Source organism: Astatotilapia calliptera, chromosome 13, assembly GCF_900246225.1.
Source record: "Astatotilapia calliptera chromosome 13, fAstCal1.2, whole genome shotgun sequence".
NCBI classification, from domain to species: domain Eukaryota; kingdom Metazoa; phylum Chordata; class Actinopteri; order Cichliformes; family Cichlidae; genus Astatotilapia; species Astatotilapia calliptera.
This window is the reverse complement of record NC_039314.1, coordinates 6,358,210-6,372,609: the sequence shown is the minus strand read 5'-3', so window position 1 is coordinate 6,372,609 and position 14,400 is coordinate 6,358,210. Positions and strand designations below refer to the sequence as shown.

The following is a 14,400-nucleotide window of genomic DNA, read 5'->3' as shown; positions in this document are numbered from 1 at the left end:
TCATGTTTGTCTTATTTTTCCTGCCATAACTTCATCATCTTAGCTGCCTCTCCTTAGTGGTCCAGCTAGGACTATAATGCTGTAGTCTAGAAATAAATGCTGTAGACTGTTCTAATCAGGTTCAACAGTATTTACCATCAAAGTCAAGATCACGCTTTAATAACCCCTGTACATAAACATGTTTATTTTCTTTTTACAGCAAGTTAATATGGAGGTTCAAAATGTCTAATCAGACATTGGTACACAACATGAGGTGCCAAAATCAACTTCAGTGGGGGAGAACTGGAAATCAAGAGAAAAAAGAAGGCAATGCCACTTCTCATACAAGTAGGGTACATACTGAATTTACACAAAATGGGGGGGAGCATTTGAAACACACCGCAGCACTGTGTGGTTATGAAAACATCTAGCTTTAAGTGTACATAAAGTTGAATTTGTACAGTATGTTTGCAGAAACAAAGCCACTGCCTCTTTCCGTTGAACATTCACAGACGATGTTTCGGGTTAGGCAACAGAACGTGATGGAAATGGCTTACCAGAAGATGTAGGGCCTTTTTAAGGCTTTAAATAACATATGGAATCAAAATAATGTGTCTAGAAAATCATCAAAATGCACCTTTCCATTTTGAAACCAAGAAGATGCCAACAATCAGGAAAAAGAAAAAAAAAAAACTGACAGCGCTGAAGTGAAATCTGATTTGATGAAAACTTCATGCAATTTCAGGCAAGATGTAACAGCGCCACCAGCCCCACCCCAAGCACCAAACAAACAAATTGTTTTAACTGAACGATTCATTTTTGGAAGAAAGGAAAAAACAACACCCTGTAGTAAATCTGTACAACGAAAATACATTTGGGATCTACATCTAAAGGTACATTATTATGGTTATATACACTGCCCACCATCCATATATTATCTTTACATGTAGACTTCATTCAAACCCAAACATTTAGAAAACATAAAACTAAACAGATAAATGGGATCACATCAAACATCCATTTTTAAAAAAATCAGTTCTTGCTGTACCTCAGCTGTTGCTCAGTCCCTCTGTTCTTTGTCTGTACAGTAAACTACAGCAGGACTAAAATCTCTTGACTGGATGGACTGCTACCCTAACAGGGAGTTAAGAATAATTGAAATTGGTGAATGATTATTGGGTGAACATTTTTAGTTTTTTGTTTGTTTTTTCCCCAGTGGATTTCAATGGAAACAACCAATTGTACTATAGTAACAATAATTTGAGTGACTTCATGAATACAAAATAGACTTCAGAGTCAGAACACAAACACAAACCCAACTCTCCAATATTCTGACACAACAGAACAAAGGCTTTCAATACACTCAGGCCTCTTCACTGAAGAGAGCTACACTATTCCATCAATATCACATGTACTGTATGTTCTCTGGTCTCAGGTGGGACTGGGTTGGAAAAGAGAAGCCATGTCAGCCTTAAACATTCGCCGCCTCCCTCAATGTTTGTTTGAAAGCAACTGATAAAAATCAAAAGTTGTGTTTGATATCTCTTCCGCAGGTCTCCTGTTGTTCACTATTGAGTTGCGCGTTGAAAATCTTTCAGAGAGGAGAAAAAAAAATATGGAAAAACTACATTGTACAAAGTGAGATTCTCACAATCTCTTTGCAAGAATGAAAAGTAATAAAGAATGACTTGTGCCCGCCGTCTTTTGGGATACGCCTAGGCAAATCCATTAACATCCCTGTGTTGATGCTGCTTCACTTCTTAGTCAATTTTCACATTTGTGTAAATCTTCCTCACAAAGGCACTTGTTCCCATGTATCCTACGGCACCTGAAAAGCAAAAGATGATCTGTGAGCAAGTTTCTTTTTGTTTGACAGCACCAGGTATCAAACTCTGCTGTTACTTTGCAGGTAAATCCATCACGAGACAGGATGATTACTGGTGAGGTATCCAATAAAGGTTTTAGCAGAGAAACGCACATCCCACATCTACAAAATGAGCATTCAGACACACAGCCAGCCCAGGAGGCAGTGTAGTACCTGATGCAGATCAGAGAAAGCTCCACAAAGGTCCTTCAAGGTACATGAGTGTCAGCCTTGGCTTATTACTCTTTCAGCTGAAAAATGAGTTTGGCTTGCAGCTGGTGGGGAAAAGACTACTTAGCTGCACTTAGAGCTGAATAACCGATGTAGAAAATAAGATTTCTCTAAAAAGATAATTGGTTTCATGCAAGAACTACCTGTATGTACATACGACTAACATTTTTCATACTGAATAAGCCTAAATCATATACAGTCAGTGTGCTTTTCTCCATGTTTGACTCAAGCCTAACTATGAATGAAATTTCAGGTTAACATCGTTTATAGGGAGGTGTGAAAAGCTTTTATTAGATTGCTGACCGTAGCAGATGTCTACTGTACTTCTATAGCCCCCTCCATTGTACCACCTGCTGTTTAATATTTTCACGTCCATCTCTATGACTGTCACGTCCCCTCGACCACCACCTGTCTAAACCGTAAACCACTTTCTGTTTGAGCAACAATTCTCCTTTATTCCTGTCGCAGTACCGTGCGCGTCTAACAATAAAATGTCAGCAGTTGTATTAATATCTTCAAATTATTGAGGTCCCCCGTGTCTGCTGACAGACTTCCCAGATTCTCTTGATTTCTGACAGCTAGACTTGCAGCTTGATATACAAAAATAATCCACCTGGGATGATAATTTGCAGCAATCTTTGGAGAATTTGCACAAGATCACAAAGGCACTCCCATTCATGAGCAGGTGGCATTCTTCATGTGAAAATGAGCAATTTAGAGGAAACTTGTGCAGGTAAGAGGAAAAGCAAACCTTGCAAGACATGAATTTAAGTAAAACTGTAAAAATAGTCATGTTAAATTATGGAAGCTGCTGCTTCCTGCCTTTAACATTTTTTAAAGGCAGGAAGCAAAAGGCATGTTTCAGTCACTAAGAAGTAAAGCGAGGTTAAATCCTCTAAATGGCCAAATTCAACCACAAACTGTCAATGTACAGTGTGAATGCTGCTAATAAACGGTTCTTGCTGTGACAGTGATCCATCAAGTATCACCTCAATATTTGCATTTTTACACCAATCAAATTGATCCACAAGTTCTCCAAATGATATTTAAAAAAAACAAAACAAGACAAAACCGCACTCTGAGATATTTGAAAACTGAACTTCAGTGAAAGGTGAAATTGCTCCACACTATGAGTAAGATGCAGTGTAAGAACTGTCTCAGTCTCTGTGCTCAGAGGGCGGGGAATGTGATGAGGAAATTGAGAAATCTTGAGCAGAATTTAATGTCAGACTATTTTTTATGGCGTCACGCCTCACTGGCACAAATAACACTCCTTATTTGTATGTTTCCAATAAAGTGGATGTGTTACCAACATGTGACACGAAGTGAGACGTGGTAGTTGAGATTTTAGCCCATCATGTATTCATCACATCTATTTATTTCTTTTCTCTTTTGTTAAAATGAACTGTGTGTAAAGTCACATAAACACAAAACCAACCCTTTATAAATGAGACCACTGGTGTTTATGCAGTGAACAGCTATTTACATTTGGCAGAACATCTAATAGTTCCTATTCTGAGATGAGTCTTCAACAAACTCTGAGTTTAAAAATAAATTCAAAGTTGATTAACTTTGAGTTTCTTGTTCCAGACCAGCTGAGTGGAGTAAGTTGAATCAACTCTGAGTATGTTCACCCCGAGTTAAGCATGTGAGAGTGGAGAAAGAAAGCATCATCAATGGAGCTCTGATACCACAGTTCACTATGGCAACGGGTGAATAAAAAGTGTTATTTAAATCCAGTAAACCAAGGGATATGAATGTGTGTCAGTGTTGACCGTGACAGTCATCTTAAAAAGCAAAGAAGAGAAAAGAGATTTTAATGAGCTTCGTCTGCTGTCACCATCATAGAGAGAATAAAAGTTTGATAACACACATGTGTGTGCGTGTGTGAAGTTCAAAGCTGGATCATCACTTACCCGGCTTGAACTTTCATTAAATGAAGCTTGAATTCTAATTTTAGGTTTGATATTTAAATCTTATTATTTAGCTTTAACCCTACGGGGCCAGAGTGTAGGTGAGAGAAACTGAAGACAGTAGCAGACTGCAGGGTGGATCCACCTTCAAGACACGTTTTTATTAAATTAAAACATTTTTTCCCTCCCTCTCTCTTCTACAGTTTATGAACATTGAGTTGTTTGAAAAAAATATTATCTGGAAAAGTTAAGCCATTATAAATGGATCCAGACAGGATGAACCTAAACTGGATGAGGGCCTGATCTGGTCTGAACCTGTGATCTATTCATCTATTTTGGATCTCTCCTGCTTTGCAAGTAGACTTCGGTCCGTTTGCTAATCTGTTACAGAGCCTATGCCTTTGGGCAGATCCTGTTCTCTGTCGACCCACTGAGACTGATTTGTGATTTTTTTGTGGGAAATATGTTGAGATTCAGAGTCTGAATTAAAAACCTTTGAACATGTTGAAAGCATGTAACAACTGAATCTCAAGCTGTGAACAAATTTCAGCAGATATGTTCAGAATACAGACTGCTTGCAGCTGCATATAAAAAGACACTTTAAATACATTTAGTCCAGTTTTCAGGTCTTAAAATCATCTTCACTCAAATATTCACCATCTCCAAAATCCCAGCTTTGACAGACATTTCCCCCCCATCAGTGTGGCTTTTACAACACGACAAATGATTGACAACAGATCATATATTATGCATCTTTATACAGATGCAAGCTATTATGCAGATGCATTTAAGTTAAACATTAACTGCAACAGTAATGTTTCAGAGGAACTGACTAAGAGTCTGACTGCTGGATTACTGTCCACAGAGTAAGAAACATGTAGACTACATAGACTTTATTCTGAGCTGTCTGTCTCTATCCTTATATATTGATGAGTGAATGGCTGTAACAGCCCTGATGTGATTTTTTTTTCCAACCTAACTTCTAAGGTGGGATTTCACTGTTTCTAAAAACAAACATCTGCCAATTAAGTTGCTTTTCCATTTGCTCTTAGATGGACTTTACAAATGAGGAATGAGTGAGTGTCAATCAGCTGGTTTAGGTGCAGAGAAAAACTCAAGAGTTTTTTAGTTCAATGATCCGTTACCACGGTAACCAACTTAGTTAACTTTTTTCCTGGCACAGAAAACCAGGGTTTTCATCTCATGGTTAACAAACTCAGAGTTAGCTAAACCTGCTTCATGGAATAGGGCCTGGACCTACTACGATATAAAATTAGGTGGACGTAAAACTTACCACACATGATTCCCAGGGCAGTGCTAAACACAGCCATGTAGCCAAAGTAGAAGGATGTCTGGAACAGCCCATACATCCTGAAATACAACAGGTTAAAATGTAAGAGGTGTGTAAGATGTAAGCACTTCTACAACAGGATGTTTCATCGGATTAATAAAGAGTAAAACTCACTTAGTTTTGAAGAAATAGTAGTAAAAGGAGTACATGTACACATAAACAGCAGTGGATGCAGCAGAGAGGAAGCTCGTCCATTGCCTGGAAGAGAGGGACAAGCAAACGAGAAAGAGGATTGATGACAGGGTGACAATGCCTCAGTTTTGTGGCTGATATTCCAGAGATCCATGTGGGGGAAAAACTCACCATCTGTAGTCCTCAGCATTGAGAAGAAAGTATGTACACACAATGGTGACACACACAGTCACAATGCACAGGATAACCAGGACCAGCATCATGAAGCCATACACATAGTAGATTTTGTAGGCCCAGAAAGATGTGAAGATGAAGTACCTGTCACATGAGGACAAAAACAAAAAACACTTCAACATGGCTGTCTGGATCATTTTAAACAGAGTCCCTCAGTAACACTGCAATACACTTACATTTCTATGAAAATGGAACCAAAAGGAAGGATTCCTCCAAGGCACACGATGACAGCTGGCTCCATGAACCTGAGAGCACAAAATTCAACATATTGACGTGGCCGTGTATCCTTGAGTGTTCGTGTCAGAGTCCCCCTTCAGGGTAAGGACACATGACAAATTGTGTTACGAATGCGAGAAGGGGGAAAAGTTGACAGATTGGAAATTCAAGTAGAGTCAGACAATGGCCTTAGGTCACATCTACCTTTTCCATTTGGCAGCAAGCCACAGTGCTTGGCAGAACATTGTAAATGTTAATAAACCTGCAGTCGATCGCTTTTCCATATTTCATAACCTAAAAGTGTTTGTGCAGACAGCTAAAATGTTTTGAACTTTAAACCTGACATCTGGCAACTTAAACACAGGCCATTCAACACCTTGTGTCACCTGCATCGAGTACGACATTCTCACTGCCCACTGATCCGATAAGCTAAGCCTCCATCTTCTGACATTTTATAAACAAAATAAAGGACACCTGCCACTTACGAGAATCATAAATAACTCTCCCCTGACCGGTGCCCCTTACAAACTAACACTAACGGCACTTGGGGCAGGGTCTGCATGAGAGAATTATTTTAGGGATACGTGTTCTCATTTACATCGTAGAGGGACAACACTAAAAACAAAAACTGTTGAAAGCGGTGACCTCAGGGTAGTCTTAAGTTCCAGTTACACTCTATCCATTATCTGACCCCACGTCTCTGTCACTAATAATAATAATAATGGATTGGATTTATATAGCTCTTTTCAAGGCACCCAAAGCGCTTTACAAAACCACTATTCATTCACTCTCACATTCATACACTGGTGGAGGCAAGCTACAGTTGTAGCCACAGCTGCCCTGGGGCAGACTGACAGAAGCGAGGCTGCCATATCGCGCCATCGGCCCCTCTGGCCAACACCAGTAGGCAAATAGGGTAAAGTGTCTTGCCCAAGGACACAACGACCAGGACAGAGAGCCCAGGGATCGAACCGGCGACCTTCCGGTTACAGATGCGATTCCCAACCCCCTGAGCCACGGTTGCCCACGTCTCTGTCACTAAGGCAAAGACAACTGCGACTGTCCACGTCAAACCACACCTACCATTTCTTCTCAGGGATCGGCCGCGGCACAGCATTAACTCGGCAGGGAAAGTTGGGCTGGCCAGACAGATTCCTCCCCAAAATTGTTCCCACGAGGTTCAGAGGCAGGATGACAAAGAAGCAGATACAGCAGACAGCAACCTGCAAAGATGACAAACATTTAATTGTTTTAGTTGGGCGGTCTGTATTTACGGCCATTATCCAGGGTGTTTCACATCCCCAATCAGTTGTTTTAATTTTGTTGACTGTGTTACAGAAGTTAATGTTCACTGCGTGATCTTATGGTACAAACTCAAATGTTCATTAAACTGGAAGAGTAACAGATGAATGGATTTCATCAGCAGATGCCCTAGATGTTTCTGAGGTTTGGCTGAGTCAGGGGAACAATGGCTATTTCATGACACTTTTGATTGATCAGCTCTGCAGCGCTGAGTGGAGCAAACAAACAGCTGTTTGTAATTTCTGTAATTAGCAATTTAAAAAATATGTGAAATGTTTGTGTGTGTGCATTTTTTATTGCTGTAGTGTCTGAAAACATTTGGCACTGAATGAAGAAATAAAGCAAACAGAATTAAAACTCTACAGTGGGTTTGGGACTCTAGTGTCATAAATATCAGGTGAAGTGTGCATATTGTGTTTCAATTTGTTAGTACACTTTTCTCATTACTTCAGTTGTGTTCCCCTGCATGACTAAATCCCATTGCTGATACCAGAGATCTATGCGGCCACACAATTTAAATGCTGGCTCTTGACTTGGAGGATGTTCTTCATAACATTGTGGTTTTTAGGGAGGTGCTGCAGTGTGAAATCCCACCATGGTTCCAAATGGGATGGCTCTGGAGGCGTGGTAGTAGATAGCAATGAAGTTGATGAAAAAGGCAGTCCCGCACACCATGGCTGGGATCATAAAGGCCCCAATGAACATTTGTTTAATCCATCTCCTGCCTGTATTAAGCCAAAAAATAAATAAATAAATCAGACGGCAAAACACGACAAACTGCTTTATTAGGGCATGTCACACATATTTTGTTTGTAAGAAAACAAACTATTTTATTACCTCCTTGTTTTGCATACAAACTTCCCCCGAAGTAGCCATTGACAGGAGAGGTTGCAGCATACACAAAAATGGCTGTGCTCAGCATGGATCCTCTCCTACAGGGAAAAGAAAAAGTTAGGGCAAGTGAAGACCACTCCCCTTGGCGTTGCATATAATTTTTGTAGTATTTTATAGCACACTTGCACCCAATTCTTTGTCTAAAACAAAAGAAGAAAGATAGAAATGAACACTTGATTCCTTGATTTACAAAATGGTTACCTTCTTTTTTTTTTTAAATTTCCTCTTATTTATACACAAATGATAATTAATTATTCTTTTTCTGTCTTCTTTCTATTTTCCTAATCATTTTGTTAATGTTAAGCATGACAGACTACAACAAACTAACGTAAGTTAGCAGACCCCTCAAAATGTAAGGTAATGCTTTTTTAACAAGTTAATGCAAGTTCCAAGAACACCTCTTTCAACATGTAGCTCCCAAATATAGCACAGATGTTCTTTTTTCTACAATCCCGTTTCAGAGTCTGTAGCTTTAAAATCAACTGAGCTGCTGCTGTTCACACCTCTTCTAGGAAAAGGTATGACAGTGAAATGAAGCCAATGGGAGCAGCACAGTATCTCTCCCACTTCTTTGTCTGAGTGATCTTATTAAATGTTATTATCAAGATCACAGCACGTCTTTAACTTTCTCAGATGTTATAATATAAAGTCTGGATTTATAGAGGGGAAAAAATGGCTTGCATGTGACACCAGGTTAACAGTCCTTCATACCCATTCTCTGCAGTGACGCAACACAAAAACACAACCCGCACAAAACTCTTGTCTATTGGCTTCAGTCATCAATCTTAAAAGTCTCCATTTTCCAATTGTTCTTCAATATTAGCATTTTGAGCCTTATATCAAAAGGTAATTGTAACCTTAGCCACATTAGCCACTAGACATACCAGAATGGGATTTTTACCATAGCTGTGGAGACTAAAAATAAAAGCCAACAACTCAGTCTTCACTTCTGCAAGAGCCAAGACTGCATGAAATGATTTCTTGGGATTATTTAGAATACTTTCACTGCCTTCCCATGCTGCCAGACAACTTTTTTTTGACTGAGAAACTGAAGTCATTATATCACTATAAAGCCAGCAGACTCTGCAAACAAAAACTGTATTTTTACTTTAGCTTATTTGTTTTGCTGTAGAACTTTTTAAAACACAGAATAATGCACTTTTTATATTTTTCAGGCTAAACAAAGAAAGCGAATAAAATTCGTAGAGGCTTTTAAACCTGGGAGCTCATGTAGTTGTGGGGGTGCTAGAAGAGAGCAACTTTTCACAACTTTACACAAAAATGAGCATTTTCACAGTACATATTTTCCTGATTATTTCATATTTGAATTTTAGCTGAATGATTTAAACCTTGCTCTTTGATAAAACCGTAAGTGAGAGAAGACAAAGACTTTTGATAAGGGATCCAATACACAGAAATCAACTTTGCAACTAAAAACCAGATCAAAAACAGTCCTCAGCGAAATCTTACAATCATAACAAAATGTTCAATTACTCACTCTGTGTACAGATCCTCAACCATAGCGACGATGATAACGATGAGGGAGACTGAGAAAATCTGGCAGCCGGAGCCAATAAGTGAAGAGAAGATCAGTGGATGGCTTGACGGCCTAAACACATCTCCATGTACCTGCTTCCACCCATATTCGTCTCCAAGGTCTCTATCCTGTTGGTACAAAGCAACATAAGGAAACTGAGAGAAAAGCGTGATGAGGGGAAAAAAACAACAAGAACAGATCTTAGTTCCATGTTAAAGCATGCAAGTACAGCCAAAGTTTACCATGTCATCCATTTCCTCCTCTTTGCTGTATCTGGCATAGTCCTTTCTTAGCGTTCTCATAAGAATCATGGACACCAGACCCACCAAGAAAATGACCATCATGAAGGAATTAAAGATGGAGAACCAGTGAATCTAAAAAATATATATATAGCAAAATCAAAAATTTTCTTTAAGAGCAACACTGGAAAGCTCTTTGCATCAAAACAGTACATCAAATAGCCACACTTGAGTAAAACAAATGAGTTATGACGCTGCATGGAAAACAAAACAAAGACTCTTATTGAGCAGGTTGGTCATTTACATTACATCTGTTGCAAGGCTCAACTTGCATCTTCTGAAATGTCATACAGAGTTGTGCTATTACAACAAGCCAATGGTATCCCCACTGGCATGAGGAAGCATGTGAAACACCACAAAAGTTATTTCACTCACTCTGTGCTGAAAGAAGGATGGATCAAGGTACTTGTCAAATCTGTCTTCAAACTTTACATCTGACTTCTTCCATTTCACCTGGATAGGAGAGGTTCATTGGCATTTATGCATGTGTTTACATGTCCTATGTATCCCCAAGAGAGTATAAGTCAAATATGGCAGATATACAATGATTTTTAGCTTCCCAGAATGTTAATCAAAAAGTACTCACAGAATAGGACATTGGGATTCTTGTGTTTGGCACAAGTCTGACTTTCCCTTCGCTGGTCAGATTTACGTCAACGATTCTATTGCCATTGAAGCCGATCTCTAGTTTCTTATACGTCCACAGGTAGTGCTCTTCTCCATTTTCATCTGCCTCACCAACAATACCTTTAAAAAAAAAAAAAAAAAAACGAAAAAACAACTCGAGATCTCATTCAGCAGTGGTCCAATGGACAGGTGAAAATAAACGCTTTAGTTATACAACATTAACAATCAGGGTGCAAATGCCAGTCTGACCCCAATAAAGGCCACTTTTGATAACTTTGTAACAGCATAATCTCTACTCACTTGTTACAGTCAGGATTTAGTTTTCATAAAAGGTCATTGCTGAGCAAAGAAGTCTGATGCAAAGCTAGAACTATGAATCTACTGTTGTGGCTATATATATATGTCTGTTTAATGTTTAATGCCTGAAAAATTGTTCCACATTCTGCACCACAAATTAATGTAGACAGGAATTTTTGTTCTAGCATACATAATATTATGCAGGCGAGCTCACTTTAGTAAGCGGTACTACAAGTGAGCAAGTTCTGAAAGTGATGAACGACAGGTCTGCAATTGCTGAGCTAAATAACCCTGATAAACATCTCATAAAAGAAAGGCACACCAGTGCACTTCTCACACAATAGCAACCCGGATGTTAGACTTATAGATATTCATGACGCTCCTAATTATGCGACACATAACTCAGCAACGTTTGAGCAAATACCAGCGCCCCTCCCACTTCCTTCTACATCAGCTTGCATAGTCTGTTTAAACAGGGTAGGAGTGGCACCATTGTACTACTCCAACATATGTGAGTGTTCACACTGACTGCTTGTTAGAGTGACAGTCTTGACTCAGTAACAGTAGTGGGTCATTAATATCCTTCTTTTGGTTTATATGAAACACTTTTGCACATGGGAAATGAATACTAAAAGCTGCAGGAGAATTTTTATGAGCTCTGTATCCAAATATTCAACTATTTTAATGTTCATTGGGTTGTTATTCAGCAATCAAATTGGAAATATAAACAATTTGTTGCCAATTTAACAATTGTTTTATTTTTAAGCTTCTTTGCAAAAGAAATAAAATACAAGATTGTATCCTACACATCTTAACAATGTCTTGCTTGTTTGGCACAGGAACAGCACTCTGACTCTTTCTGACATGTTCAGTGGGTGAGTGGACGGAGAGGTTTCAAAAAGTGAGACAGCAGCGGGGCACAGCGTGAGAGAAAAGTTAAACCTGCTGTTGCTTCCAACTTTCTCTCCGAGTTATCATTTTATACACAGATAAAGATGAAAAAACACCACAGCCATTGTCTTTAATACATGGGCTGAAGAGCTCACCTTGGGAAGTGTTTATTATTCTGGACAGCCCTAACACTCAGTACATCCAGTGTCTTTATTCATTTTATGTCAAAATGGTTCCACTCATTAGTATATTTTTCAGTCAGCATAATACCATAAAATTATTCTAAAACGTAAAGCTGTATATAAGCTAATCAACCGGTACACTGCACTAATTAAGCTGATTCAAAACAAAAACAATATAATACAACATAGACTAAATCTTGAGTGCCTTTTATTCTGACATTTGACACATGACATTGTGTCCGGTTACACCTCCCTACAACACCGGTAAAGAATAAATGGACCAGTTATCTCAAGAATAGGAACTGGTTTTACTTCTTCACCATCAGGATGAAAATGTCGGTCACTCTACTCTAAATATTACCACATCACCACTAATAGCCAGTAAGAGGGGATGCGTGAAATTCTGAGATGAGAGAGATGTTAAAAATAAATTTGGCTATGTTTTGTTTTTTTTGTTTGTTTGTTTTTTTTTTGGGGGGGGGGGGGGGGGGGACTTTACTACTGCTGCATATTACTGTGAAAACAAATCTTTGTATGCTGTTGCAAAAAGCAATAAAAATATTGTTCACAAAAATAATAATTTTTCTATTTTTTTTTCATTGCTGTTGGATTTTGGTTTTTCTCCCTCTACTCCCTATACTGCTAGTAGTGAATGTAATCCTATGTGCTTACAGGGTAATAACAGTCAAAAGATGAATGTCGCCCAATATCAATCTTCAGCAGATTGACATTATACCTATTACATCTATAGTAATAAGAACACACCTCAGAAGCTAGACAAAACAAAAGAAACATGTAAAAGTAGATGTGTTAATAAAATAAAAAGTGGTTATCAACTTACCCCAGATTGGCAGGTCATCTATGTACATTTGGTACCAGTAGTGATTCTTTATGGCGTAGACAAAAGCATCTCGTTTGGCTTTGTCCAACTCTATTTCACAGTATGTTGACTGCATGACTTCCTCTACAAAGATAAAGATCACATTTTTAGTAAGTGTAGGAAGTTTTGTGGAATTAATAAAGCCAGACATCCAGAGACAAGCAACATTTTTTAGTTATAATGCTCTTGCTGATTCAAAAGTCCTAAAGAGGTGGAAGTCAGTGGAAGTACCTTTGAACTTTATTTGCAAGCCGCTGAATTCAAGCTCCACTCCCTGCAGAGCCTCTCCAAGTGTTTCATGGTAATGACTGATGGTCTTCTGGGAGCCCGCACAGAAGGGCAACGAGAAATACTTGTATGTCTCCTGTCGGTTGTGGTAAGGCCCCACTGTGTTCATCCATAAAACTACCTCCTCCTTATCTGTGTACTGCAAAAGGAAAACAGGAGGACTCTTATAATTAAATCCAGGAATGCTACACCAGTTCTGCAAGTACTGCTGATGTCCTATTCTTATTCTATCGATAGTGCACCAAAGAAACTTCTGTGAGTTGCCAAAAACTTTTAAAACAATAGCAGCAACTTTCAGAGCACTATCGCGTTATAAATCATGCAAACAAATGTAAATTTTAGGCTCTTTTCACACTGTTATCGAGCCATCCTCGTAGCACTATTGTGTGTTAGCTATGTGTACCACTGGCAAGGAAGTTCTCGTGAATGCAACATCCGCCTCTTTACTTAACAGCTTCCACATTAGCGCCCCATTTATAATTAAGACAATGTAATGCACATTATTATCTTGTTAGCCAGGTGTAATTAGGGAGGCTGGATCTGACAACGGAGAACAAAAGTAATATGAAGAGGGCCTTAAGTTTAATCGATGTCAAGAGTAAATGTTTTTCATTAATTGTGTTTGCGAGGCTAAACGGACGGCAGTTTTATAAATCTTGCCTTTGATTAACTAACTAACGTTAGCTACAGGCTAACTAGCTGCTAACTTAAGTGTAGCTTCCGCCGGTGCTCAAGTAAGGTTGCAAAGACCAGCTTGGAAGATGTGCTAACAAGCTAGCAAGCAAACGTTACTCATAAGCACTTAGGCCGATAAGTAGTGACAACTTAGCCGGCTAAATGAATGCCTACCCGTTTGATAGCTCACCCAGTATCAGTATATAACCCACAAAGACCAAGTCATGAACCCTGTCACGTTTATAATTCTGTTTTGTGGGGTGTAGCTAGCCGTCGCGGCTACAGTTAGCAGGTTACACAGAGCACAAACGTCCATTATTTTCAAGGCTCCCCCTTTTCAGTCGGCCTCTCAAAAAGGTGTCTTACCGTGTGGTCATGTTCGTCTGCGTCGACAGGTGATAAAGAACATACAAGTGCGAAAACCACCGCCGCTACCACCTTCCACCTGGAATATCCCATTATTTTCAGAAAAAAAGTGTACAGAAAGACTGGGGATGTTAGCTTTGCACGGCTATCCCACCTTCTTCCTGGTTGTATGACAGAGGCAATTTTTAGGGATGCTCTCGTACGCATATGGCGTAAGAGCCTCATGAGCGTTCGTCGTATGC

At 39.2% G+C, this 14,400-nt stretch overlaps 1 protein-coding gene across 1 annotated transcript; it reads right to left on the bottom strand.

Annotated features, from left to right (window-relative positions):
• Positions 1-160: 160 nt before the first annotated feature.
• Positions 161-14,386, bottom strand: tm9sf3 (transmembrane 9 superfamily member 3). The gene is made up of 15 exons (XM_026189357.1): positions 14,159-14,386; positions 13,061-13,256; positions 12,791-12,913; positions 10,539-10,699; positions 10,328-10,405; positions 9,896-10,027; positions 9,615-9,781; positions 8,060-8,154; positions 7,817-7,947; positions 7,004-7,143; positions 5,881-5,949; positions 5,642-5,788; positions 5,453-5,536; positions 5,282-5,358; positions 161-1,807 (listed from the first exon to the last, which is right to left on the bottom strand). Exons 1-15 carry the CDS (start codon positions 14,381-14,383, stop codon positions 1,740-1,742), a joined length of 1,893 nt encoding a protein of 630 aa, XP_026045142.1. The 5' UTR covers positions 14,384-14,386; the 3' UTR covers positions 161-1,739.
• Between the last annotated feature and the right edge of the window lie 14 nt (positions 14,387-14,400).

Bases quoted from the DNA above. Each gene is read 5' to 3' on its own strand.
- tm9sf3 (XM_026189357.1), bottom strand. From the start codon at position 14,383: ATGAGGCTCTTACGCCATATGCGTACGAGAGCATCCCTAAAAATTGCC. The intron at 10,700-12,790 runs GTAAGTTGATAA...TTTTTTTTAAAG, and splicing joins AGATGACCTGCCAATCTGGG to GTATTGTTGGTGAGGCAGAT. The intron at 5,950-7,003 runs GTAGGTGTGGTT...TTGTGCTCTCAG, and splicing joins CCGATCCCTGAGAAGAAATG to GTTCATGGAGCCAGCTGTCA.